Here is a 25,715-nt window from a genome sequence, read left to right on the forward strand (position 1 = left end):
TCACACAGGGTGCATAAAGTAAAAAACACCTCCTGAACAATGACAGCCAGAGACGAGACACGCACGCGGGCGAGGAGCGCCGACGCCTGAGCTCCAAGAAATACAGAAGAAAAAAGACAAGGTAGGAGGGTGGTCGCTTGACCAGCAATACGACCCCGTTCAAAAAAAGAAAAAAGAGAGGAAAGAAAGACACCCCCCGACGAAACCCATACCAACCCTTTTGACACGCCATTCGCACGCGTCACCGAGAAAGGATGAGAAGTCAAGAAAAAGGAAAAAACCGCAAGAACCAGTGCCCAGACAAAAGGAGCAAGGGAACGAACGGTGTGGCCCGATATCTCAAGATCAAAAGGGCTCACCAACACAGCGAGCAAACCGGCTGCACGCTGAAGTATTCTGAGTTAAAACCCGATTTGAGAGGGCGCACAGAGAAAGGAAGAAGCGAATGGAGACGGGGGATGATGGCCCGATTAGAAGGAGAGGGTCCCTCAGACAGTCACAATGAGATGGCCCTTCTGATCGCGGTTGGAAAAGTTGTTGTTGCGAGTGCACATGTAATCGTACGTGCCAGCACGGAAACGAAACACGCCACCCACGTACGACGCATCTGCGTTATCGAGAAGGTTGTTGAGGTTCTGGTTGTTGTTGGCGATGGACGTGCTGTCACCGTCAGCGTTGTATGAGGTGTAAAAGCCGGCCGTGGCCATGCGCAGAGCCCAATCGCGCTTGACCTCAGCCCAGGTGCGCGTCTCCTCGTCCGAGTCCAGCTCGTACGTGAGGCGGTAGATGGTATCACGGTTACCGTGGGCGGGGACAAAGGCGTCGATGGCATCAATCATGTTGCCAAACAGGGTGTTGTTCTCCCAAGGGACGGGGAAGCTGGTCTTGAACTGGTCGCCCGAGAGCATTTGCACAAAGTTGTGACGGTCGGTACCGCCTCGACCCTCACCTGCATCGCCAGCCTGGCCATCACCGGCCGGGTTGGCGTTGTTGTGGGTGTTGGAGCCGGCCCACTGGATGTGGATCAGATCATCCTCTGTCACGTGGAGCTGATTGGGGACAAAATCGTACTCCACCGAGGGGAAGGTCTGAACAATATTGCCGCGCTTACCACGCACATTGAGGTTGTAGAGGGTGCGCTCGCCAAAGAAAAAGTCATCGGTCGTGTCAACGGTCGAGCGGAGGCGGTCGCGCAGGGCGGACGACTCGACGCGAGGCACAAGGCGGAAGACGTGGGAGCGGTCCTGGAAGGTGCGACCAAATTGGGCCGTGTTGATGGCGAGGCGGAGGGCCGTGTTCTTGGCGCCAATGTCCACGTTGGGGTTCTGCTTGACGGGGGAGACGATGCCAGCACCGTCGTTGTTGTTGAAGGTGCTGTTGACCTTCCAGGCATCGTAGTCATCCGTGCTAATGTTGTAGCGAAGGCGGAGGACGCAGCGGTGGTCAACGCCAGCGTTGGCATCGAGGCTACCATCCAGGGTGAGGTAGGGCAGAGTCCAGTTGTAGGTGTTGGGCTGGCCAAAGCGACCGTTGCCGAGGTGGTTGACGCGGGACCAGGGGGCTTGAATGCACTCTGGGGCGGGCACGCCGTGCGGGGCCGCCATGACCCAGCGGCCCGAGTTGGCGGTGCAAGTCGCAAAAGTGTTGTAGCGCACGCAATTGGGGCAGGCTGCCGTGTTACGGCACAGGCCCTTGCCCTTGACGTTTTGTGACTCGGTCTGGAAGAAGGGGCACAGGTCAAGGCGATCCGTCATGATGACAATATCAACCCAGGGGCTAGGATGCCAATAGGGCCAGTAGTCGCGTTCCTCGGGGCACTCGTAGCCACGGCGATTGTCGTTGGGATTTTGGCGGGTGAAGACGGCCGAGCTGTAGCCGGCATTGTTGTTGCGGAGATTTTGATCGGCCGTGAAGAGCCCGCGGTTGCGCTCGCGGCGATAACACTCGTCGTACCACTCCCATGTCTCGTGCAGGCCGCGATCCGCGCGGACATCGCCATTGAAGCGGTTCTGGCGCTGGCCAACCGTCTCAGCCGTGTTGGCAAATTGGTCGTACTCTTGACGGTTGGTTGTCACACCATCGCGAGGCCACATGCCGTTGTTAGGATCGGTACCATAGATGCAGTTGTATTCATCGTTGATCTGACCATCCACCCAAACGCCGCCAAAGTCCTCGCAGTCGGTGCGGCTGATGACTGGGGATTTCCGGCATGGGAACTGCAGGCTGGGAGTACACGTCGGGTTGTTTTCGTTGGGAATGAGGCATTCCTTTTCGCAATCCGAGGCGGCACCCGTGCGACCACCCTCGGAAATGTCGGCATCTTCCGGGTCGTCCGGAATGCACATGTACTGCAGAATGAGGTTGCAGTTCAGCTTGTGCGGATCGTCGTGTTCGTTACCACCGCAACCGTGTTGGTTGGTCCACTCAACTGTGAGAATGGAGCGACCGACCGCCGCAGAGTCATAGGGAGTTTCCCAAGCCTTGGGGTGGCTCATAAAGTACTGAAAGTCATACTGCTTGTCTTCATTGTTTCCAAAGGCCGTGTCATCGCTGTCGCCCTTGTTGTAGCCACCGCGGTTGTTGTTCTGTTGATGCAGGCAGGGCAAAAAGGTCAGCGCCGTGAGAGAGCGCGGCCATTGTGCCGCAGCTTTGGGTCACAGACCCGCGGGAAAATCAAACGTCTCACGAGGGGACTGGCCCTGACGGACAGACCTGTGAATCGAACATGCGGTTTCCATTGGCACGGTTGGCTGATCGCTCTTCAAGACGATTGTTGGAGCCGCGCGGGTTGTGCATGTACCTGGAGAGGCATCACCAATTGACATGAGAAAAGCCCCGGCAAAGAGACCCGAGACCAGGAAAACACACACATATACATGCACAAGATCAAGAACGACAACGCGAGCCGAGTCGTTGGCAGAGAAAGAGGCAGCAAAGGCGTTGAGAAGCGTGCGACGCAGACCAACACCCATCAGACCGCTCTCCTCGAACAACACATGACCAGGGAAGAAGCAGCGCTGCTGGCACACAAGCCCCAAACTCACGGAGACCCCGACACACACGGCGCCAATGTCCCCACACACAGGGACCAAATGGCAGGGCACACAGACAACTGCACAGCGACGTGCAACCCGAAACAGAAGAGCAAGAGCCCAAGATACCCGGAGGCCGAAGCCAGATGACCCAAGGGATCAAGTCGGCCAGTCAGCGCCACGGCAGGCACACCTTTGACACTTACACATCAGCGTTGACGAGGGCAAGGGCAGCAAGGATGGCAACCAGTGCCATCGCCACCTTCTGAACCATGGTTGATGGTGCTGTTGGTCGTTGGAGTCTGCTGCTGCTGCTTGACCACTGCTACCGCTTTGGGTTCCAACAAGTTCGAACTTGTTGGAACAAAGGAAAAAGTCACAAAGAGAGAGAGAGAGAGAGAGAGAGAGAGGTAAGGGGAAAGACAAAGGACAAAAGACAAAAAGACAAAAGAAAGGTGAGGTAAACAAAGAAAACAAAAAGACAAAAGATGGCGTCACTGTTCTGGCTTGTTGACATAAGGGGATACGCTACGTCTGGCTTTTTCTGCTTGTTTGTTGGGAGGCGTTTGCTCGAGCACATACCAACAAAATGTCCGAAGCAGGAACAAAATCTACGACCAGAGGGCAAAGACAAAAGAGGGCGGTCAAGAATGTCAGAAATCAGCAGGTTCAAATCTCCAAGTCAGGTCGAGTCCAATACAAACATGAGTTTTTGGTTCCAAAACAATTCAGATTTGCAAGCTGAGCAAACGAGCGTTTTTTCCCCTTGGCCGCTTGCCCTCTACCTTCTTTTGTCTCCGCTCGACAAAAGTAAACAAGAAAGAAAAGGTTTCTTTTGTTCCTCATCCTCTCTCCCTCTCTCTCTCTTACCAATTCATTCTCTCTCTCTCTCTGTCTCTCTCTGTCTCTCTCTGTCTCTCTCTCTCTCTGTCTCTCTCTCCGTCTCTCTCTGTCTCTCTCTTCTCTGTCTCTCTTTCTCTCTCTGCATTTCCCATTGTTGGCCTTGCATTACGCATTGCTACTGTTAGAGTCTCTGGACCTCGCTGGCGAGGTCACCAAGGGCGAGCGAGCCAGTCAGCCGGCTAGCTCTCGATCGACGACGACTCATCCCCTTGTAGCAGCACGCTCGAGGGTGGCATCCTCTCCGAGTTCAGCTCGGGGCTTTGTCAACTCACTCGTTCCGTGATTCTTCTTTGGTGCGCTGGTCGCCCAAGGGAGCCGTCACACCTTTCAATATGGCCCGCCATTTCATGACCTGCGCGGCCCTCCTGGTCGCTGCCGTCAAGTAGGTTGTTGGCCTTGATGCTGCTGCGTTGATGAATTGTTATGGTTGTTGTTGTTTGGTGCTCTGCCCTTGGACCCTGACTCAACGTATCGCTCATGACTGCGAATTGCCTCCCGTCAGTGCGGACATGTATCTCCAGAACATGCGCGGCAGCAACAATCGTCTGGATGAGGCTCGTCGTGATCGCAACAACGCTAACCGGTGCGTCCTTGCCAGAGTACTCGCATGCACACATGTACAAACGAAGCTCCCTTGGACACGATGCTCAGATGCATTTGGCCATAGCTGAGCTGAGCAGCCCGCACAACGCGCGCCCGCGCCCCCACCGGCTGTCTGAGTCTTGTTTTACTCACCCATTGAACCGTCTTTTTCTTTTTTCTCTCCTCTCTTGAACCGATCCTCAGACTGTTTGACTCGCAGAACAACAACCGCGGTGGCTACAACGTTGGCTCACTCTACTACTACGTGGGAGAGAGCATGCCCCTGGAATGGACCAACCAGCACGCATGTGGCAACGAATGGAACCACTGTGAAATTGTGATCCAGTATATGTGCAATGACAACGTCCGTGATGGTGTCACCACCGCTACCATCCCAGTGCAGCCCTCCAACTGTCTGAACAACGATTGTAACACAGATGTACGATTTGGTATGCATGAGGATTACGATTATTACACCAACTGCCGCTACCGCTTCCGTAACAAGGGTCTCTTTACCTCGGATCGCAACCTCAACGGCCAAACTGCCATTTACACGCGCCAAAACAATAACGGAGCCCGCCGTGGTTACGAATGTCCCGAAGAGCGCGACCACTACCCCTACTGGCATCCCACCCCTTGGATCGATCTTGCCATCCTGACAAACAACGTCTCAAAGTGCGACTACTATCGTGCCGAGTCGGAGAACGTCTTGGGTCGTCACTTTTGCTCTCTCCCCGACTCGTGGTACCATCACATGGTCAGCCAGGGAGGCAACGGTCGCTCGGGCTTTATTCCCAACACTGAGGCCCTGTGCCTTGCGCTCAACAACGAAGACACCCCCATGGTAACTTTCCTCAAGGCTGAAATTAGTGCCGAACACGAAGCTCTCCAAGCCGCCGCCCGTGCCGAGTTTTTGGCCTGTGAAACCGCTTTTGCTGATTGTGGCTCAACCAACAACCCTGCGACTTGCGTCGCGGCTCTCCCCATCATCACCGAGGATGAGCTGGATGAGACTTGCCCGCCTTGCCCGGATGGCGAGCGACTGCACCCCGATGACCCTTGCGGCTCGTGCATCCCCGCCTCGTGCTATGATAGCCTGCAGGCCATCAACTTCACGGCCTACCCCGAGTCGGGCTGTCCCGATGGCTTTCAGCGCGATGAGTTTAATACCCTCAAATGCATCCGCACCCTGGGCTGTGACATTGACCAAACGTCGTATGCCACTCGCGCTCAGACCGACGCCTGCCGAACCGAGGCTCTGGATGGCGTCCACCTCGTGTCAGACGGCGTCTGTGTTCAACGCGACGTTCTCGCCGTCGAGTGTCTCGAGCAGTCCCTGCCCACCGCCTCGTGGACCCAGGCTCAGTCGCACGCCCAGGCCTTCCCCGACGTGGGCATCACCGCCCCCCGCTGCCTGGCTAACCCCTGGTCGCGCGTGAACCACCTTGGTAACGGCATGGGCGGCTTTACCAACGGCTTCAACTTCACCATGCCCGACAACGTCAACGAGCGCTGTGCCATGCGTGTTCGCTATAATATCACCACTGGCGACTACAACGGCGCCGATCCTCACAACTCGTCTGAAGTCAACAGCTCGCTCAACAAGAACAACGGCAATAACCCCTCCAAGGTCAACATCCGCGCCTCGTATAACATTGACCTCGTCGATTCCGAGGTCCCCTACGAGAATCAGCGCGGCTACTATCTGGAGCAGAACCCCCAGGTGCAGATTTTTGACTACTACAAGTTTTTGCAATTTTGCCCCTCGGCCGACCTCGCTGTGCCCAACGATCCCACTCGCTGCTACACCAGCACCGCCCAGACTGCGACGCAGCAGGCCCAGGGCGTATACTGCCCCTACCCCTACCACACGCTGAGCCCCCAGCACGGCGCAGCTGGTGACATTGAGTGCCGCGACCCGGATACGCTCGCCCGCACCAATCCCTCAAACAACGACGATGACTTTGAGCTCCAGCTGGCCATCAACACGGCCCAGTTTGGTCGCACGTTCCAGGACCGATCCCACCGCTTTGCCATTCGCCCGCGCGACAACGAACTCACGGAGAAGTGCAATCTCATCCACTCCCTCAACGTTCGCGGCAAGCGTGGCAACATTGTGCAGACCTTCCCCGGCACCGAATACGACTTTACGCCCAACCGCCTGCACGCCGCCAACGGCGACTGCATTCACTTCCAATGGACCGGCTCGAACACAAACCCCAACAATAACGACGGGCAGGGCCGACAGGGCACCGATCGCTCCAACATTGCACTGCAAGAGTATGTGCGCGGTGATGGCGGTCGTGGTGTGGAGGGCTACGGTGGCTTTGGCCTCAACGGCGCCACTTGGACGACGAAGCGCATGGAACCTGGCCTCGAAGGCTACGTCTGGAACGGCGCTCCAACCATGGGCGATGTGCAGTGCCCCTCCACCTACCCCTTTAGCCACCCCTCCAGCACCACCATGTGCTTTAAGTATGGTACTGGTACCGGTGATGTCTGCCACTCCATGCCTCGTGGCTCTACCGTCTCGGAAGATGGCGAGGTGACGCTCAATGAGTGCCCCGTCCTGTACTCGACCGACCCCGTGGATGAGACTCGCTGCATGGTCACTTCGTGCGTCAACGGCGGCTCCAACACGATGATTGCTCGTGTTACCAACTGGCGTCTCTTTGAGGCGTCGGCCAACCCTACCAACTTGGCGTCATTGCTCACCACCATTGGCATGTCCGACGTTCGTCTCGACCTGCCCTCAGTCTCATCGATGGAGCAGATTGGAACACCCGAAGGCGAGCTCCGCGGCCTCTGGGGCACTTCTCACCCCGAGCATCTGGATAACGTCACCGCTTGGGGCTTTATGGGCATGACCTACGATCAGCTCGTGAACCTCGCTACCTTGCAAAACGTTCAGCTGGGTGGTGAAATGTCCGAGTTGGACGATGCCGGTACCTACTATAACATGGAGCCTCACAAGATCAATGGCGCTGGCACCTACAACTACATGTGCACGCGCAACAACAACTTTAGCAACCGCTCCCAAAAGGGCCGCATCATTGTCTCGGATGGCCCCGTCGCCACGGAGCCCATTGACGAGCAGGGCGGTGCCATCACTCTCAGTCTCTCTGAGCGCTACCAGGGCGCGGCTTCCACGCAGCAAAAGGAAATTGGCATGGCCGATGTCTGGCTCCAAGCGCCCGCGGGCTCGCTCGAGTCGCGCACCGAAGTCAGCATGCGCGTCTGGGCCTCTGTGGGCACTGTTGGTCTGGATAATGGCGCCTCGGATGTCGTGGAGCTTGGTCCCTCCAATCTGGCGGCCATGCGCCGCTTTTCAGGTGTCTTCCTGACACCCACTGATGGTGCCACTCGTCGTCGCGCCGCCGTGTCGGGTGAATTCTGGGTCGACTTTGCCATCATTAACGCCACCGCCGTGCAGGTGGACATTACCAACGATGGCTTGGCTTACTGGCGTCTGGTCAAGGAGTTTTCAGGTGAAAATCCTTCCGTCACCGTGGCTTTCAGCACCGCTGACGATGGCGAGTTGGGTCGCCTAACCACGCGCGTTAATGGCAACAACGCTATTTCCGCTGTCTGGACCTCAATCTCCTCCGCTGACATGCTCAAGGTTGAGGCTGGCGAGGTGTGGGTGACTCTCGTCATTGATGGCGTGACCTACTCTGGTCTGCCCGAGGTTGATGAATCTACGGGCCTGCCCATGACTGTGCGCGTTCCCGTGAGCCCGTCTTTGAGCTACGGCAAGGTTTACTTTTGGCCGGCTTCGGAGCCCGCTGCTCGTGCGTGCGTGGTCAACGGCAGCTCTTCCACCTCGTGCAACCTTCTTCGCCAGGAGATCGACGCCTCCATTTCGGATGGTGAGGCTCTGTTCACGGTGGGCGCGTCGCAAACTCAACCCGCTGGTGGCTTTTATCAAGTCAGCCAGGGCAGCAACTTGGCCCTCATTGTGGGTGTCACCATCTCGTGCTTCATTGTGGCCGTGGCCATTGTGGGCGGTGCCGTGTACTTCCGCAAGCACCCTGACCAGTGGAGCGGATTTAAGGCCTGGGGTCCTCGCAAGTACAAGGCCCTGCGTCGCTCGCTGGCCTCTTCCGTCTAAAGCGCTGATTGCAGAGTGCTGGCGCCTGCGCTGCGCTCACGCGTGTACGGGGCTAGCACTCGAACACTGCTGACTGTTTTTGCGCTGTCAGAACACCTTTTTCTTGTCTCTTCTTTTTTTTTTCCCCCTCAGAATGATAAGCTCAGCCCACTTTTTTTTTGCCAGTTGTTATGTTTTGGGTGGGAGTAAACTCGGTGTGCCTTGCTGGTCGAGGTCTTCCCCGTTTGCGTTGGAGCTTGTACCTCTCAATTTATGTGTATTTTCTGGGATTGCGGTCTCGTAGTGACATCAATTTAAAAGAAGCAAAGTAGCATCAGCATCTTCACTACACAAAAAGAATGGAAATGCGAAACTGGGGACAGAAGCCTTGAATTTGATACACCACGTGCCTTTGAGCTAAACGGCAGCGTGTGTGAGCAATCAGCAAGTCGAGTGCGGGACTCACGGGTTGATCAGAAGACGAGGCCTGAGCATACTGATCGATAGCAGCCCAGCAAGATGATGATGATGATGGTGAGGATCAAGGCCAAATCAAGGATCCGACACAATCAACCAAATCCCATCGCCATCATCTGCAACTTCCTCATCAACAGCTGCACAAACCACAGAGACTTCACATTATACCTGTACATGAGGATCAAGTTTTCTTCATTTGTGAACTTGCTTGCTTCATCTTCCAACGCGAAGAAATGGCGCTCTCGCAGCCGCTCTGGCTGACCCTGCTGATGGCAATGGTGGCGCTGGCTGCCGGAGCCAGAGCGGAGGACGTTCCCACTCTGAGCACGCTTGATGGCAATGTTACCCTGGCCTTGGAGAGTGGCAAGGTGTGATCGGAGTCGTGCCGTGCCTGCTGTGTGACCGCGAATGTCATCGAGGCTCACCCACGGCAGCTGCGCGCATGAATTGCGATGGTCTGTCGCCATGCAGGTGTGCGTCAGGAGGCCGCTCTAGCACGCCAAAATATGATCAACTCGACCACTTTTGCCGCACTTGAGAATCGCGTGACCCAGCTCGAAGGTGATTCGGTCACGCAGACCGAACTGGCGGAGGACCTCGACCAGGTTTTGGTGGATGTCTCAGAGCTCCTGGACGAGGAGCTCGCCTACGTGTACGGCAACTTGTCCCTCATCAACTCATCCTTTGCCAATACCTCCTTCAACGCCAATAGCAACGCCATCCTCAGGTCAGACCTAGTCTGCTTGCTTGATCTCACCGCCACCATTCCTGGCATGCTGATGTCGGCCTCACTTCCAACCTTTGCGGCATGGCCTGCATTTGTTCTTGCAACGACCCAAGCTGCTTCTCTCAGGGCCTGGTCTACGATGGCGAGTTAGACCGTTGCGTGCCCACGTTTTTGCACCAAGGCTGCCACACCGGCGGCCCCAACCTTGCAAACACCGCCGCATCCGACTGCAGCGGCACTGGCTTTGACGACACCTGCACGGTGCGTGTTCTCGCAGTACTCTTTTGCATCAAGGTCGCAACTGCTCTCACCATCGCAAATCTACGCGCACAGATTACTTGTGTGCCGGGCTTTTCGGCCGGCACCACAATCGTGTACAGGTGCAACGCGCTGGCCGAGTGGGTCCCAACCACAGACCAGGCCCTGGCTTGTGTGGACATTGACGAGTGTGCGTCAGAGAATGCCTGTCCAGCACAGGCCACTTGCATCAACCTTCCCGGATCCTATGAATGTCGGTGCCCAGGCGGCTTTACCGTTGCTCCAACCGAGCAGAGTTGTTACGGCCTGTACCTCGAGTTTCTCGAACAGCCCGAGATGGTGCAGTTCCAGTTCACCGGCAACTGTCAAAAGCTTCAGCGCACAATTTCCAACACCATCCCCACCAATGCCGTGGCTGTTTTGGCCTCGCTCACATTCTACAATAGCCAACAAAACGACCACTGCGTCTACTCGCTGGGTCGCGACAACAATGTTGCGTGCTACAACTATGACAATGAGATTTACACAGTTGATGGCTACTTTGGGGACATCTTGCAAACGCAGAATGGTGATGCGGGTGGGGCCCAGCATCACGGCTATTCTGCTGGTACAACCATCATTCCCCTCAATGGACGTACCATCAAGGCATTGGTCGGCGGCATGTCCCGAGGATACAACTACCTCGCCGTGTACATCTATGGTTATCTCACGGGAGCTGCGCGCTCGACCCTCCTGGACGTGGGCGACATCCAGACCCTGAAGCGGCAATCTTCATCCGCCGAGCGCTTTGATTTCACACTCGATACCACGAACCTACCGCTCACCAACATTTCTGGTCTTCTGACCACGACCACCACCTATGTTTCGACTCAAGACGACCAATATGTTGTCGCATTCGGGCGTGCAAATGATCAATCCGGTGGCTTTACAGGCACTAACCCCTCCTCGTCTGCAACCCAGTTTTGGGGCGACGTGGTACAGACGCACGATGGTGATTGCTTCCGAGGCCACTGACACCTACGGCAAGAGCAAATTCATGGTCCGTTGATGAATTTGACCAAGAGCCTAGTCCTGATGGCCTGCAGCGAGAAATAGGGTGCCATGACCTGTGGGAGCTGGGCTTGCCTGATGATCCACCAGGCCACAAATGTGACTTGGACCTTCACTCCTCATTATGTTTTTTTTCTTCTTCTTTGTTAGATGACGGGTACGCTGGACGACGGAACCACAAACGTCAATGCTGGCTCAGGCTTTAACAATAACGGGGAGATGTACTTGTCCATGGCCGTCTTCGGTTACATCCCAGCGGTCCCTTACACCAACATTGTTTATTTGGACAGGTCCAAGTCGCGCAAACTCACCTTTGCGCCCACACAGCGTACGGTGCAAACCGGAATATCTGCCCCAACAGAGTCGGGTAGGTGGTCCCACTACGCGCTTGCTCAAACGAATTTTTAGCTCTGATCCTCGACCACCGCCCCAGCCCCTGTGCAGAATAAAGATAATATATCATGTGTAAATGAGCAAACGGGCTCTGTTTGCACTCATGTTGCTTTGCCCCACTTGACCTCCCCAATGATGACGCGCAGGCGTGCCAGCGGATGCCATCGCTTTGATCACGACCATACACACATTTGAACCGACCGACAGCTCAGACCACGTCGTCCACACCTTTGGGCGCGATGTGCGTGCCTGTTGAACGGAAACCTGCTACCTCACACGGGACAAGGGTCTTCTTGGCCCTTGCTGATAGCCTCGCATCACGGTATTCCCATTTTTCGACTCACCCCTCCCAACTGCTGGTCTGGTTTTTCTGCTCGCCACGTGTGACAGGCCACGCACACGATCAACGCCTGGGGAATCAACATTTATAATTTTGGAAGCCGTTTCAATGACGTCCAAATTACGCATGACGTACGACGCTCCTCCTGATGACCCTCGAAGAGTACTTAATGGAAGGGATCGGAAGAAGTGGGACATGTGATGGTCATCGACCAGCCCAGACGCTTTCCACACGGCGATGCACTCACGCGCCACACGCCTGGCTATGACAGGGTGGCTCTGGTGCCGATTCAGCCTACGGCATCTGGCACGGTACTCAAATCATCCCCCTCAAGCCAGATGGCACCTTTGATGCCGTCATGTGTGATGGCGAGTCTACGCCGGGCAAAGCACACGACATCACGATTGTCGTCGTGGGCTATATTGCCAGTCTGTAAATGCTGCAAACAAATGCCATTTGTTTGCCACTCATATTTTCTCGTGTTTGTCGGGGGCCTCGGTGCTCGGCCTTTCTGCTTCGAGGTGGCATGTACATGGACTCTACTTCGCTTGTGCGTGTTGGCTCATTCCCCTTGCCGCATCGCGTAATTAAAGACAAGGTCTTTCAAATTTGGTGTTTGATGTAGCAGACGGCCACTTTTATCCACAGTTTAAGTCATGTAGCAAACTCATTTCGCCCAAGGCCTGGGCCTCAAGAGTCTGTCAGAGAAGCAAGCAAAGCCGATCGCAGGTTCGCGGCTGAATGACAGTCGTGGCATGAGCATGACACGACATGCTCGCATCTGGCACGGAAGGCTTTGGCTGCGCAAATTCTCACCTTCAGCATTGGAGCGCTGTATTGCAGCCAACCGGGCATCCCGTATTGCTTGTCGATCCATCGGTTGTGAGGGCCTGCAGAAACGCCAATCCAAGCGTCGCGGAAGATGAGAGGCATTGGCTGGCTGCGCGTAGTAGGGCAACCGCGCTGCTTGCCAGGGGCTCTTGTATGCATGCACATCACACCTTGAACCTGCTGGAAACGTGCCTCTGACCACAAAGACGGTGTAGCCTGCAAAGCAGGATTCAAGACAAGCTGATGAGTGGGCGGGTGAAGGCCTACCGTGCGTTGGATGAACACAGGGCATTCAGGCCGACATACCATCCTGTTCCAACTGTTGCAAGTAAAGGCCCAGGTAGGTGTCCGACATGGGTTCTGGCTGCTCAAGTGTAGAGTCGAGATTCCACCACTGCGTTTCCCAGTCAAAGTGCGTACGCGACCACAAGGTCATGCCGATCCACTTTAGATCGCGAGACCAGGGACAAGCAAGTGTGCATCTCGATGAAAGAAGGCCATTCTGCGCACCTGGCCCGAAAGGCGGCGTAGGGTCAGCCAGTGGCTGTCAAAGTTGCAGATGAAACCCTGCTCTTGCCTGCATGATGTTGGCGACAGCTGGTCAGCCTTGCTCACACAATTTTTGTTACAAAACAATGATACAATGCAGTGCGATGGAGGGGAATTTGTAGACTCACTCGGGTTGGCGGACTGCTTCGACGGCCCGCTGGCTCTGGCGTGGGATGAGCTCAAGGCTCCAAACTTGGAGCGCTCGCTCAATCGTCATAGAGCTGAAAAAACCAGAGTCATCGCAGTTTTGCGACCCCTGTCAAGCAGATCAACCACTCGGGTGATGAGCTTTGTGTAGGGGGTCCGCCCACCATCTGTGCGCGCGTTGGTACATGGTGGAGGAAGGCGGTAGAGCAGTGCAGGTCTCACGCTAAAGGAGTTTAAAAGATCCCGTGAATCAAGCCCAGCCTCCGCGTAGCGACTGCGTTCTTCCTCGTCTAGCTGACAGGCAATTTCACCCAGATCACTGGCAGAAAAGAAGGAGCCTTGGAGCAGCGAGTTCTAATACGGCGCAGCGTGAGCATGGACAGCGCAAAGCGAGATCTCAGCTCGGAAGACATGACGTGTCTGCGGCTTACCAGAGCATGCTGCGCGCATAATGCGCTCTCCTGTCGCTCGTGGTACACCATGCTACGACTTCCACAATCCCATTCACAGCCACCCGTCACCCGTCACCCGTCACCACCACCACTGCGGCCTTTTCGTGGCCAGCCCTGAGTGCTCAGCCTGGAGCTCGTTTGATTCAAAGACAGGCAGCCAGCACGACAGCGACACCACAGGCAACTACATCAACACCGACGCGCTCTTCACAAACTCACCACTACTCAACCTTGCACACTATACTAATCCCAAAAGTCTCTTCACAAACCAAAGCAAACGCTCTGTTAAAAGCAGCCAGCTCGCAGCCAGATATTTTGTCTGACATCTCGGTGTCATCCTTATCTGACATATTTATCTGACATATCACACGACACACTCACACACACAACACCGTTTGAACTGATGCAAGTGACCATTTTACAACTGCTAGCTGCTGCTGCTGCTTCGCTTCGACGGTGAGGTGCCAATAGGGCAGTCGGGTCTCCAGGCGGGGTCTTGGAAGGGGAAGGGTGATGAGATACTGTGCTGTGGTTTGTTGCAAATGCGGTGTGGGGATGGGAGATGAATGGTCAGCCATCTGTGCTGTTGATGCGGGGTGGGGTGGGATTTCGAGTCCTGACTGTCGGGAGGATTTGCTCAACGCGAGTGAGCACGGGCCACGTGCGCAAGGTTCCAACCAAACAACTCCCCGCGCGGGATCAGCGATTTAGCCGCAGCCTTCAAGATGGAACGATCGTTGAGGCTGCCTTTCGACTGAATGCTCTGCCTCATGCCGTGCCACGTGTCTTTTTTTTTCAAAACCTTCTCGACTGACTTGCAGAACGTTACCTCCCTCTGACCAGAAAGTCACCATGCCTGCCTCGGGTGACATCGTGACCATCAGCTTTGCTGACCTTCAGAGTGATGCCGACCTGAGCGCTCAAAGTAGGTGGTCCCCCACACATGGCCTAAGGTACCTTGTTCAGAGCCTTAAGCGGGAGTGCCAACCCTTTCGCGCTCTCACCCGCCTCTGCGCGTGCTGGTGTGCTTCAATCGACCATCTGTCAGTTGAAACGGGCTACGGAGAGGATGGCCTGGGTATCGTTGCAGTGACAGGGGTGCCAGAGTTGGCTAACCTTCGCCGCCGTGCCTTGCAGCAAGCCCACAAGCTCGGTCAACTGACCAAGGAACAGCTGGCCCAGTACGAGGTGCCCCCGTTCTTCCAACGCGGCTGGTCCTGCGGTCAGGAGAAGATGAAGGATGGCAAGCCCGACTTCAACAAGGGCTCCTTCTACTTCAACCCCGTGCGCGATAGCTTTGAAGACGTGCCTACCGAAAAGATTGAGAAATACCCCACCTTCTATGGCAACAACGTCTGGCCCGCAGACACTCTAGGCGCAGCTTTTGCGGACGACGTCCTTGCCTGTGCTCGCCTCATGATCAAGGTGGGTAGCCTTGTTGGTAAGCATTGCGACGCTTTTGTTCAACGCCGTCTGCCCAAGGCCGACTCCGTCGTACAGACCACTGTTGAAACTTCCGAGCACCACGCCGCCCGTCTCCTGCATTACTTTGCCACCAAAGCCCCGACCCCTGCGAGCTCCGCCCCCGCTGACGACAGCGATGACAGCTGGTGTGGTTGGCACAATGACCATTGCACCCTGACTGGCCTCCTCCCAGCCCTCTACATTGACGCCGCCTCCGGCGAACCCGTGGCCAACCCTGACCCCAAGGCTGGCCTCTATATCAAAAATCGCAAGGGTGATGTTGTCAAAGCAGCCCCACCAGCAGATGCCCTCCTCTTTCAGATTGGCGAGACGGCCCAGATCATGAGCGGCGGCTTGCTCAAGGCCACACCACACATGGTTCAGGCCGTGAACGTTCCCAATGTTGCTCGCTGCACCCTCGCCGTCTTCATGGAACCTGGACACGACTATACCATGAACATGCCTCAGGGCAGTGACCAAGCGATGGCACTGGCCTGCCCGAACCTACCCCCGGGTGTGCCCCCGCTTGCAAAGCGGTGGGAGTCAGCCATCTCGTTTGGAGATTTTGGCAACCGCACCTTTGCCGAATACTACAAAGACTAGACGACCACATGCTCCGCCGCTGCCAGACACGTGACTTTGGCACCTGATCATTCGATGGTGAAGAAGCTGGCGTTGCCCCTGTTCTGCAACACACGTCTGCTGCCACATTGCTAGTGTCTTTTTAGTTTTTGTTTTGTTTCTGTTTCTCCATCATGCGAAGCGAGGTGGTGCGGATAAATTTAGCTCTTGGCGCCGCTGACGGGCTGATGAGTGTGAAGATGTGACCTATGCTTCAATCATCGCAAGTTTGTTTTTTTTTTCTTGCAGTGTGGCACGCTTTGCAATCGAAGAAGCTTGATCATCCAAATTTTCATAGCATCGGAGGTTTGAAGGTTTAATTTGGTCTCTCAGAGTAATTGGTGCAAGGTATGCGTGCCCGCCGATGGCACCATCCCACCTTTTTTTCCATTAAGGCCGAGTGGCCACCACCAAAAGGTCAGTTAAAATGTAAAAAGGTTTGTACTGGTCACCTTCGCACAGATACGGTGCGCGTGAGATGGATTTGACCGTGAAACCTGCCGGTGTAAGTACTAAATTGATCAGCTTGCTGGCCTCGGCCTCGTATGTCGAGTCGCGAATTCCAAGGTTTTCTGTTGGCATGGTCCAGCCAGCTGTTGGTGGTGTTGCCGCAGACGAAGCAAAGCGAATGAGAACGACAGGGAGGAGCTGGCATGCAAAGCCTTCCAACTGTTTCCCTGCCCCCCGGATGGTGGCGCTCTCATCGACTTGTAAGCGAGGATCTTGATGGCGGAACGAAGCGGACCACTAACAGCCTCCATCGACGAAGGGACGGTAAGGAAGGGCCAGCGCCAACAGCAGCTGGCCTCCGGGTCGTAGTTTCTTGTACATATCCTGAAGCAACGTCTTGGGGCGGTCGCATCTATGGGATAATCATAACACGGTCAATGGCGCAGGATGACATGAAACCGCATATGACCGTGTGCAGCTGTGCCTACCGATCAAGCACGTTCAGGCATGCGATGACATCATAGAGCTGATCGCCCGCCATCCAGCTGGCCTCATCGTGAACGCGCAGATAGCCTCGACGACTGAGTCGCCATCGCATCACCCTGTTGGTCTCGGTCGTCTCCACCTGGTCGAAGAGCGGTCGAAGCTGTTCCGTGACGCCTAGGTAATCCGCCCAGATATCCGTGACACAGTATGAATGTTGAGCCCCTGTGCGACATCAAAGGCGCTGGCCAGCAGACAGCCCACGAAGCACATCTCATCAAACCTACCGCCATCTCCCGCCCCAATATCCAGCAGGGCACCACCTGCTCAAGTCCGTTCAGGGTACATAGGGGTTGAATTCGTTAGCGCAAGCATTGGACAATTTCGTCACGAAGAGACGAAGAGCAAGCGACAGCAGAAACGTGTGCACTGCTGCACAGGTTTCACAACAGGTGTGCGTACTTTGGCCCTCCTCTCGCCCCAACAATTGAGCAAATTGCGCCGTCGATGCAATGAACATATGCCCTGTGCAATGATCAGCATCCCGCAGTTGAGTATATATACTTCGGGCGGATCGTCTTGATGATGGTAGCTCGAGCTCACCGCGATCGAGAAGGCCATTCAGAGTTGTGGTGCTGACAAATGGCTTGAGCAGCACTGTGCTGCACCCATCCATCAGAGTAGGCCAGACGGCAGCAAAGCGCTGGTCACACTGCTGGAGGAAGGCTTCTGTCCCCGTATCACGCTCCAGCTCCACGACCAGCGATCGATGCTCGGGCGCCAAGTCCCGGTGGTAGAAGATGTAGTCAAAAGAAAATGGTTTCTGCAGAGTGTCCGACGCGCCGCCCACTGCCATGATGAAGGACAGCAGTACGAGCCAAAGCCCACGCCGAGTCGGAACGGACATGGACCAGCAGGGGGCGATTTTTGAACTGGTCCCCTCTCTTCCACACCGCCTTACCCGCTGTGCCCATGCTCCCACGCGCAAGACACCAGCCCATCCCATTCCTGTGCGATAGGACTTTACCGGTGTGGCGCTCATGGCTGCTAGCTGCCGTTGCCATTGACGCCGCCGTATAAACTTGGCATAGTCCGGAACCGCCTCCTCTGCCATCTTCGTCAACCCTTGAAAGACTAAAAAAAACTGAACTTCCAGTGTGTGTGCTCATGTTAATTTTTGATGATTTTGATGTAATTTTCGCACATTTTCTGACCGTTTTGAAGTACGCCCGGATGGGAACAGATGCCGTGCCTTGCTGACGTTGGCAATGGGACCAGCTGGCTATTGAAAGGGCACTTCTCTTCTTTTCACAAAGGCAGACGAGCCGTTGTTGGTCTTGATTCACATGTCAATTCAATTCAACTGGTGGGTACTGAAAGCTTGTCAAGAACCTTAATTTGATAATATGATAGGTGGAGGAGTGAAATGCTTAAAGGGAAGTCTCTTAGTTTGTATGTCGTCTGTCAGTCTCGAAGGCACACACAAGAACGCAATAACAGTCGCGCCGAGGGCGGGTTTACAAAGGCGTACTCATCTCTAGCACAATTTCGGCAAAGCTCGGTCGTAACTCGGGCTCTTGGGCCCAGCACAATGTCATGGTCGAGCGCCACGACGCTGGCCAACTCTCATCCATGGGCAATCGATGCCCATCGGCCAAACAGGCTGCGAGGTTGGACAAGTAGGGCCCTCGAAACGTGACACCCTCCGCTGCCTCACGATGGGCAAGCAGATCCGGAATACGATGCGCACTCATCTCCCACATCAGCACCGCAAAGCTCCACACATCAGCAAAGCGATCATACGTTTTGCTACCCTCCAAGACCTCGGGTGCCGCATAGAGAGGCGTGCCCACCATCACAGTCTTATCCAATGAGGCGTTGGGCGTGCTGATGGGACTGGAGCTCGTTGAGAAGTCACGCCCTGAGGTCGATGCAAATTTCTGCTGATATCTCTGAAAGCAATACTTCATGCTGCCAAAGTCATTCACCTTGCCACGCCAGTCTCGTGTTACCAACACATTGCCTGCAACAAAACAAACCCGGACGAAGCAGCGCGATGAAAAAAACAAAACCCAAAAACAAAACAAAAACAAGCGGCACAAGGTACGACCCCGTGCGCTTGCATCACTTGGCAGGCTACCATCACTAGTGTAGCCACAAGAAGCGACGAACCGGGCTTTAAGTCGCGATGCATGCTCTTCATCTCCTCGTGAACATAACGCATGCCGCGTGCCACGTCGAGTGCAAGTGAGCAGCGGCGTGGCCAATCAAAGAGCTCTGGTGTCTCACGACACAGACGATCCAGAGAACCGAGTTCAACAAATTCAAGGACCAGGGCTGGCCGGTCATCCATGTAGGCAAATCCAAAAAAGTGCACCAGGCAGGGATGCGAGGCCCGCATGACAAAGTCAACCTCACGCTGAAACATGGCACGTTCATCAGTCTGCATCGGACCGACGCGTGCCTTAGCCACCTTGACAGCGACCACAAAGCTGTTCCATTGGCCTTGATAGACATCACCAAAGGCCCCCTCATAGCCCACGTCAATCCGCCGTCCAAGGATAATGTCCTCTGCGTCGATATGCCACCCCTGCTTGAGGGCAATGACGTCATCCTCTGCATCAGCCAGTAGTCGCTCGCGCAGCTCCAGTTCCTCGCGCATGCCGAACAGCCAGTGAATGGCGCGCCAGATGCCGTAGCCCAAAGCAACGGCCAGCATTAGGGTGAAGACAACAAAGAGGGCAATGCCCAGGCTCGTGTCAAAGATTGAAGCCGGGCGCTCCTGAAGAAGGCACAAGCCATTATCATGTCTGACATAGCCCGGGCTACAGGTACACGTGTCTGTCAATCACAAAAACCAGACACGCTCTCAGTGAGATGATGCCCTTGATGCACTTGGCAAGGGGTGTGCTGACTGCGTGTGGGCGAAAATCAGCCGGGATCAAGCAAAATCAACGTACAGCCAAGCATCGGTTGCTGTAAGTATGTCGTCTGGGAACGCGGCTGAGCGTAGTGAAAGGCTTGCAGAATCACCTTCACCTAAGGTGAGCTCGAGCAACAGGAGCGATGCTGAGGTGCTTATGATACGCACAATATACCAAAGAACAAGCAAAAGACAAAAGACCAAAACAAACAAACAAACAAACCCGGAAGCAAAGTTGAGTAGGCATGCAGATGGCTGGTACGTACCTCGTGAAGACATAAGAGCGGCAGATCATGGAGCTGCACAACAGCAAAAGGCTTGTTATCCACACTGTTGTCCGTCAGCATAATCTCAACCGATTGCAAGGCAGCTTGCATAAAGCTCACGTTGTTCAACCACGCGTTTTTTGAGAGATCTAGGATGTTGAGGACCAGAGCACAGCCCGTGATAAAGTCTGCGAGGCCCTCGTCTGCAGCTTGCTCAGACAGATCATTGGCGATGATAGCTGTCAAATTGGGCATAGATCGGCAAATATCGCCGCTTTTCAACAACGAGCGCGTTGAACTCAGATCCACAAACTGCAGCTGTTTTGAGCCCATTAAAAAGTCCGTGTCCACCTCAAGCTCGCGATTGCCAGAGAGGTTGAGAAAGAAGAGCTGAGGAAAATGATTCAAGCTGACAGCTGGAAGACTGGTGATAGAATTGTTGCTGACATCGACCTTGGAGATGGTCAAGGGCAATGGCGGTGCTTCGGTGAGTTGCAGCCCGGACAGGCTGAGGAATTGCAGGTTGCTTGCTATTAGGGAGCCACGCAGTCGTACGGCGCGATCCGAAGCTAACAGGAAGGAGAGCAAGCTTGAACAAGACGCAAGCCAGTTCAAGTCAAAGTCTCCACCACGGTTCCATTGGATGGAAAGTGTGGTCAGCTGTGACGCGGTGTTGAATGTGCTCGCTTCGAGGTCCATGACGGGGTTGTTTCGATAAAGCAGCGTCTCTAAGCGACTCAGGGCTTGGACTAGCGAGGCTGGCATAGCAGTCAGCTGGTTGTTCATGGCGGCGAGGGTGGTGAGGTTGAAGCAACGCTCCAGGCCCACGCCGTCAAGTGTCTGTAGCGCATTGTCATCGATCCAAAGTTCGATCAGACGGCAGGGCTGCGGGGTGGGCGGTACAGCTGTTAGCGCGTTGTGACTGAGGATCAGCTCGCGAAGCTCGCTACTCTTTGCAAACAGCGCCGAGTCGATGCTTGCCAGCGCGTTGGAGGATCCATTCAACATTTGTAGAGCTGGTAAATTCAGAGCAACCAGTTCCGTCACAGCGTTCAGGGCAAAGGCAAGGGTGCTCAAGCGTGGGAGGCTTGGCAACGCGAGAGTGGTGAGCACATTGGCCGTCAGGTCCAGCTCACGCAAAGCGGTGAGTTGTGCCAGCTCTGGCAGGGACTGTAGCGCCATGTTCGCAAGCGATAGCCGCTCAAGACGAGTCAAGCTACGTAGCAGCCCAGCCTCGCGCACCACATTGGCATTCGTGCCGTCTAGGTACAATGTAAGTAACTGGTGGCAGTTGCTTAGGTCAGCCGTCGTGAGTGAAGGGAGTGGCCGATTCAGACCCAGATCAAGGCTTGTCAATGACGCCCCGTTAACACAGACGGGGCTGCTGACGGATTTGATGGCATTGACACGACAGCTTGCGGTTTGGAGCGTAGGGTGTAGCGGCCCGAGGGTGGAGAGTCGATTGTTGTTCAGGAACACATGCTTCAAGTTCGCCCCCAAACTGGGCCAATCCGTCAGGCGGTTGTGTCCTAGGTCCACGAAAGTCAGCTGCGTCATCGAGCTCAAGAATGAGCCAGGCAGCGTGGTCAGACGGTTATTGGCCAGCGTCAAATTCACCAGGGCGGGCGCAGCACGTAAGGCGGAAGCGGACACCGAGACAATGTTGTTACTGCTGAGGTTGAGCTCGATCAGGCTTGGCGCCTGGATCAGCAGGTCCGTGTCCAGCGATGGCAGAGCACATTGCAACAGGCGCAGACTGCGTAGGTTGGGAGCAGAGAGTCGCAGTTTGGTGGCAGCGAGCAGGCTGTCTTCGATATGAAGTTCAACCAGGTTGGGCAATTGAGCCAAGAGATCTGGCAGATGGCGGTTGTCCACGGTCGAGAGGTTGTGGAGCGTGAGGTGAGTCACAGCTTCAGAAATGTAGGCGGGCAGTACAAAATCACTCTGCACCACGGTGACATTGGGCAAGGCTGTCCACAGGGACGCCCAGTCACTGCTTTTGCTAAAATCAACACGGTACAAATTGAGGCGACTGGCTTTGCGTGATGTGAAGTTGCCGAGCGTTACAGCTGCCGAGAGGGGCGCGGTACTCGTCCCGACAAAAGCGATTGCTTCAACGCAGTTATCAAAATACTGCTGGGTAGCCGAGTCTTGGGCCGTACTCGCATGGCCAGCACCGTCGTCCGTGAGCGGTTGGAGACTCTCCGTGTCGAGCGTGCACGCCATGCTCGTGGGGCGCAGCGTGCAATGACGCACCAAGGCCTGCTGGGCCAATGCTGTACAATCACCCATCGCACAGCCCCAAAGAGCAACCATGCCCACCATCCAAAGCAGCATCCCGCGCCGCGCGACCGGCAGCCCCGGCGGCGCGACGTGCATTGCAAGCACCATGTTCCTCCAACTCTAAACTCTGACGCCGCCAACTCGTCATTAACACACACACACCAAAAAGAAGAAAAAAAAAATGAAAAAAAATTAATTTTTAATGTCGTGGTGTGTGAATTTCGGAATTTCATCACATGAACATCTGAGATGGATAATGCCTTTCTATGAACTGTTCAGACCGTGTATACGAGGCGACGTCTGTGATCCGCGCGAGCCTCACAGCATGTCCCCGGTTCCTTAGTCTTGGGATGCCATTATTGACCCTGAATTGCCCGTTATTCGGCTGGATCAAACTGACGATTGGTGAAATTTAAGATTCAAGCGTGCACACTTGAATTTCCGCCCACGTGTTAATGTGGTGACCACCATCATCAGCAGATGCAGCTGGCGGCACCATGGGCATGGGCTGTTCCTTCGTCGAGTCATGCATAATCCCTTTCAAGTGTCTTCAGAGATGAACATCTGTCTCCTTTTGTTTGAAGAATGGGCACAGCCACTGGCTGGCGTGGACGGGTTGCACAAGCAAGTATCTTGTGCAAGGATTGATTGGAGTCTTGAGTCTCTTATCAAATCATTGGCTTTGGGGTTGAGCAGATAAAAAGTCGTACAGGACCCTCGTCCTTCCAGCGCACAAGCTGGCTGCCACTCAGTGCCAAGCCCAGGCTGTGCGCACGCTGATCATACAGAAGATCACACCTAAATGACAAGTCAGCGGAAACGCCTCCTTCTGGCCATCTTTGGGCCAATCAGGTTCTACTTGCGCATGCGCTGGGCAAGGCCGTGCAAATTCTCAATGAGGCGGGGCATGAGGGCAGATTCCGAAGACACCATCTGATTGCGAAAGTCGTAAATGGCTTGCTCATCGTCCAATTCGAGCCGAAAGCGCTCGCGGACCTACGACACGCAAGCCCAGAGAAGTTAGAGAAGCATGTATGTTTGGCACACACAAGTGCAGTCTCTGCTTCTGGTGAAACAATGCCGCACAAGGCAAAAAAGGGCAAAGGCGAGTGTGAGTTGATGGAGCCAACCTTGGCAACCGCTCGGTCACGCTCGATGGCAATATCCTGAATGGTGCTGTCCACCATAAGCGCAAAGAGGTTGAGGATCAGGTTGGCATGCTTTCGCAGAATAAGGTAGCCCATGTAGCAGTGTTGTCTGAGAAGAATGGTAGCACGTCAAGGTTCGCGATCCAGCGTAAGGCAGTCGCACGCGCAGAGCCAAGCATTGGTGAGAGGCAGAGGCAGGATCAAGTACTCAAACAGAAGCTGGGCAAGAAAAAAAAAAAAAAAAACCAAACAGGGTCATCCGGGCGGAACAAGCTTTTCGTACCGGAAGACGCCTGTCTCTTCGCCGTCCGGGCCTCCCATGGCATCAACCATTTCCTACAGAGTCGGCAAGAACGTGAAGCGGCTGCGTCCGTGTATTGACGATGTACACGAGCAGGCGCCATCTCTCAAAGGGTAAAAGAAGCCCACACTTGAAGCAAAATGGGGGTAGAAGGCAGAAAGCAATCAATGATACCTTTGTGATCTTCATAGGCGGTGGCATGGGTTTGGGGTCTCGGCCCAAAATGAAGCCATAGTCCACATGGATCAGATGACCCTCTGAGGTGATCATCAAATTATCGAGATGTCGGTCACCAACGCCCAACAAATATGTAACCACGCAGTAGCCTAAGAATACCATCCCCCACGTCATCAGGTCGTGGCGAGTCGAGCATTGGCAGCGGCCGCCACGCGAAGAGGCGCCCAAATTGCAGTTTTACACAAGCAAAGGTGCGGACCCACCGGCACAACTGCGAACGTAGTTGTCCATGGCTTGACGAGAAATGCCAAGCGGACCCTTGGGGTCAGGATGCTGCTTTTGCAAGTATTTCTACGTTCAAGGTCCCGGCAAAACCATCATCAGGTCAGACGCTTGGATCCGACACCCGCAGACCCGCCGCGAATTTTGGATAAGTCAGACGCTGCATTGCTACCCAACCTTGATACTGCGGTCATTGGACAGAACGCTTGCCACTGCCTCAGCATTGACTCTTTGGAGCATGCCAATCTCGCTGTTGGCAGCTAGGCACTTGTAGGGCACGAGTCGCAGGTCAAGATTCTCCTGCTTGAGCAAACGGTCCATCAACTGAATAACCTGAAGCACAAGTTGATCCTGAGGAGTGGGGTCGGGTCACAGCAATCCATCAGCCCAGTGAGATGAGCCAGAGCACAGACACCACCGGCGGCGGGCTTTGCTTTGTAGATTGAACTGGCTGCATGGTGACATACCTGGCGCAAGTCATCACCGTTCTTGAAGATGATGCCATAGTCACCCATGGACGTCTCAAGCGTCAAGCCCAGGGGCTGCAGAGCACTCTATAAACGCGTCAGCAAGGCCAAACGCGCGCCCACGAGGTGAGCTAGTCTAGCTACAGCTTATGGATCGCAAGAGAATTGAATCATGGCAGTTTGGGCGCTAAGACCTTGAAGATTCTGGCAGATCTGGCGTTGATACTCTTGATGCGGACGCCTAGTCAGACACACGGGTCAGTCAAGATCAGCAGGCTTGGTCTGATTCCCCTGCACTGCTTTGTGTGCTTACTAGGGTCCATAGGAAAGGGAAGGTCGTGAAGTTGTTGCCATTTGGGACTGCTCAAGATGCGCTGCAGCTCGTCAACCTACATCGTTGGATGCCAAGCAGGTTAACGGGCACTGGAGCATGGAATGACAGAAGGCAGCTTCAACTTGAGATGAACCTACCTTCTTTGGGCGATCTAGCTTCATTCCCTTGAGCTCAGCTGAGAGATCCTCCAGGTCTGACCAACAAGCCAGCGCATGCGACGGGCCGTGAACACGCCATGGCAAACAACCCCACAAAAACTTCGCAACAGCACGAAAACATGAAAATGATGATGGGGTGACCAGCAAGGCAAGATGTCGTCATGTACCAGCAAAAAACTGTGCCCCCGACATGATTTCAGACCAGATGACGGGCGCGCGTTGGGCAATATAGCTGTGACGTAGCCCAAGTTGCGACATTAGCCAAAGCCGCTGGGGATACACTTTTGTCGGTACAGCCAGGCAGCAGGAGCAGCTCTGAGCGACCAAACGTACGCTTGGTAGTTGTCGGAGAAAACCTGATAAATGGCAGCGTAGCTGGAGACGGTGTCAAAGGCCTCGACCCGCAAGAACCAGTACAGCTGCGTGGCCAAGGCCGCATTGCTACTGGCTCGCCAGGCCAAGAACTCGAAGAGCGTATCAGGAGCTGAGCAGGCGGTCAAGCATCACAACGTTGAACAAGGGCGAAG

The 25,715-nt window shown here is 54.9% G+C and overlaps 8 protein-coding genes across 8 annotated transcripts; 3 read left to right on the plus strand and 5 right to left on the minus strand.

Annotated features, from left to right (window-relative positions):
- Positions 1–488: 488 nt before the first annotated feature.
- On the minus strand, positions 489–3,306 carry MONBRDRAFT_31750 (uncharacterized protein; the record flags this gene model as incomplete). The annotated part of the gene is made up of 3 exons (XM_001744336.1): positions 489–2,585; positions 2,713–2,800; positions 3,239–3,306. 3 exons carry the CDS (start codon positions 3,304–3,306, stop codon positions 489–491), a joined length of 2,253 nt encoding a protein of 750 aa, XP_001744388.1.
- Positions 3,307–4,267: 961 nt separating this feature from the next.
- On the plus strand, positions 4,268–8,897 carry MONBRDRAFT_36424 (uncharacterized protein; the record flags this gene model as incomplete). The annotated part of the gene is made up of 3 exons (XM_001744139.1): positions 4,268–4,317; positions 4,438–4,518; positions 4,722–8,897. The coding sequence occupies 3 exons, from the start codon at positions 4,268–4,270 to the stop codon at positions 8,626–8,628; spliced, it is 4,038 nt and encodes a 1,345-aa protein (XP_001744191.1). The 3' UTR covers positions 8,629–8,897.
- Positions 8,898–9,317: 420 nt separating this feature from the next.
- On the plus strand, positions 9,318–12,288 carry MONBRDRAFT_24014 (uncharacterized protein; the record flags this gene model as incomplete). Its single annotated transcript, XM_001744140.1, has 9 exons — positions 9,318–9,452; positions 9,567–9,811; positions 9,925–10,072; positions 10,145–10,954; positions 11,001–11,108; positions 11,270–11,486; positions 11,659–11,753; positions 11,903–11,983; positions 12,124–12,288. 9 exons carry the CDS (start codon positions 9,318–9,320, stop codon positions 12,286–12,288), a joined length of 2,004 nt encoding a protein of 667 aa, XP_001744192.1.
- A 202-nt stretch (positions 12,289–12,490) lies between these two features.
- Positions 12,491–13,861, minus strand: MONBRDRAFT_24015 (uncharacterized protein; the record flags this gene model as incomplete). The annotated part of the gene is made up of 8 exons (XM_001744337.1): positions 12,491–12,550; positions 12,669–12,742; positions 12,854–12,946; positions 12,990–13,077; positions 13,194–13,260; positions 13,361–13,488; positions 13,602–13,733; positions 13,811–13,861. 8 exons carry the CDS (start codon positions 13,859–13,861, stop codon positions 12,491–12,493), a joined length of 693 nt encoding a protein of 230 aa, XP_001744389.1.
- An 843-nt stretch (positions 13,862–14,704) lies between these two features.
- Positions 14,705–15,733, plus strand: MONBRDRAFT_2133 (uncharacterized protein; the record flags this gene model as incomplete). Its single annotated transcript, XM_001744141.1, has 2 exons — positions 14,705–14,756; positions 14,880–15,733. Coding segments are annotated over 2 exons (906 nt in total), but the record flags the coding sequence as incomplete, so codon positions are not given.
- A 573-nt stretch (positions 15,734–16,306) lies between these two features.
- MONBRDRAFT_15704 (uncharacterized protein) lies at positions 16,307–17,164 on the minus strand (the record flags this gene model as incomplete). The annotated part of the gene is made up of 4 exons (XM_001744338.1): positions 16,307–16,509; positions 16,669–16,778; positions 16,855–17,026; positions 17,137–17,164. Coding segments are annotated over 4 exons (513 nt in total), but the record flags the coding sequence as incomplete, so codon positions are not given.
- A 1,202-nt stretch (positions 17,165–18,366) lies between these two features.
- On the minus strand, positions 18,367–22,429 carry MONBRDRAFT_36426 (uncharacterized protein; the record flags this gene model as incomplete). Its single annotated transcript, XM_001744339.1, has 3 exons — positions 18,367–18,872; positions 19,022–19,631; positions 20,039–22,429. The coding sequence occupies 3 exons, from the start codon at positions 22,427–22,429 to the stop codon at positions 18,367–18,369; spliced, it is 3,507 nt and encodes a 1,168-aa protein (XP_001744391.1).
- A 559-nt stretch (positions 22,430–22,988) lies between these two features.
- On the minus strand, positions 22,989–25,223 carry MONBRDRAFT_20335 (uncharacterized protein). The gene is made up of 10 exons (XM_001744340.1): positions 25,168–25,223; positions 25,010–25,085; positions 24,891–24,937; positions 24,697–24,783; positions 24,407–24,580; positions 24,211–24,298; positions 23,945–24,096; positions 23,753–23,805; positions 23,452–23,578; positions 22,989–23,317 (listed from the first exon to the last, which is right to left on the minus strand). Exons 1-10 carry the CDS (start codon positions 25,189–25,191, stop codon positions 23,177–23,179), a joined length of 969 nt encoding a protein of 322 aa, XP_001744392.1. The 5' UTR covers positions 25,192–25,223; the 3' UTR covers positions 22,989–23,176.
- Positions 25,224–25,715: the final 492 nt, after the last annotated feature.

This window comes from Monosiga brevicollis, genomic scaffold (assembly GCF_000002865.3).
Source record: "Monosiga brevicollis MX1 MONBRscaffold_5 genomic scaffold, whole genome shotgun sequence".
Lineage (NCBI taxonomy): Eukaryota > Choanoflagellata > Craspedida > Salpingoecidae > Monosiga > Monosiga brevicollis.

Coding starts and splice junctions, on each gene's coding strand:
- MONBRDRAFT_20335 (XM_001744340.1), bottom strand. CDS start 25,191: ATGAAGCTAGATCGCCCAAAGAAG. Junction 24,938..25,009: donor TCCCTTTCCTATGGACCCTA/GTAAGCACACAA, acceptor GTGTCTGACTAG/GCGTCCGCATCAAGAGTATC. Junction 24,581..24,696: donor ACGGTGATGACTTGCGCCAG/GTATGTCACCAT, acceptor CCCACTCCTCAG/GATCAACTTGTGCTTCAGGT.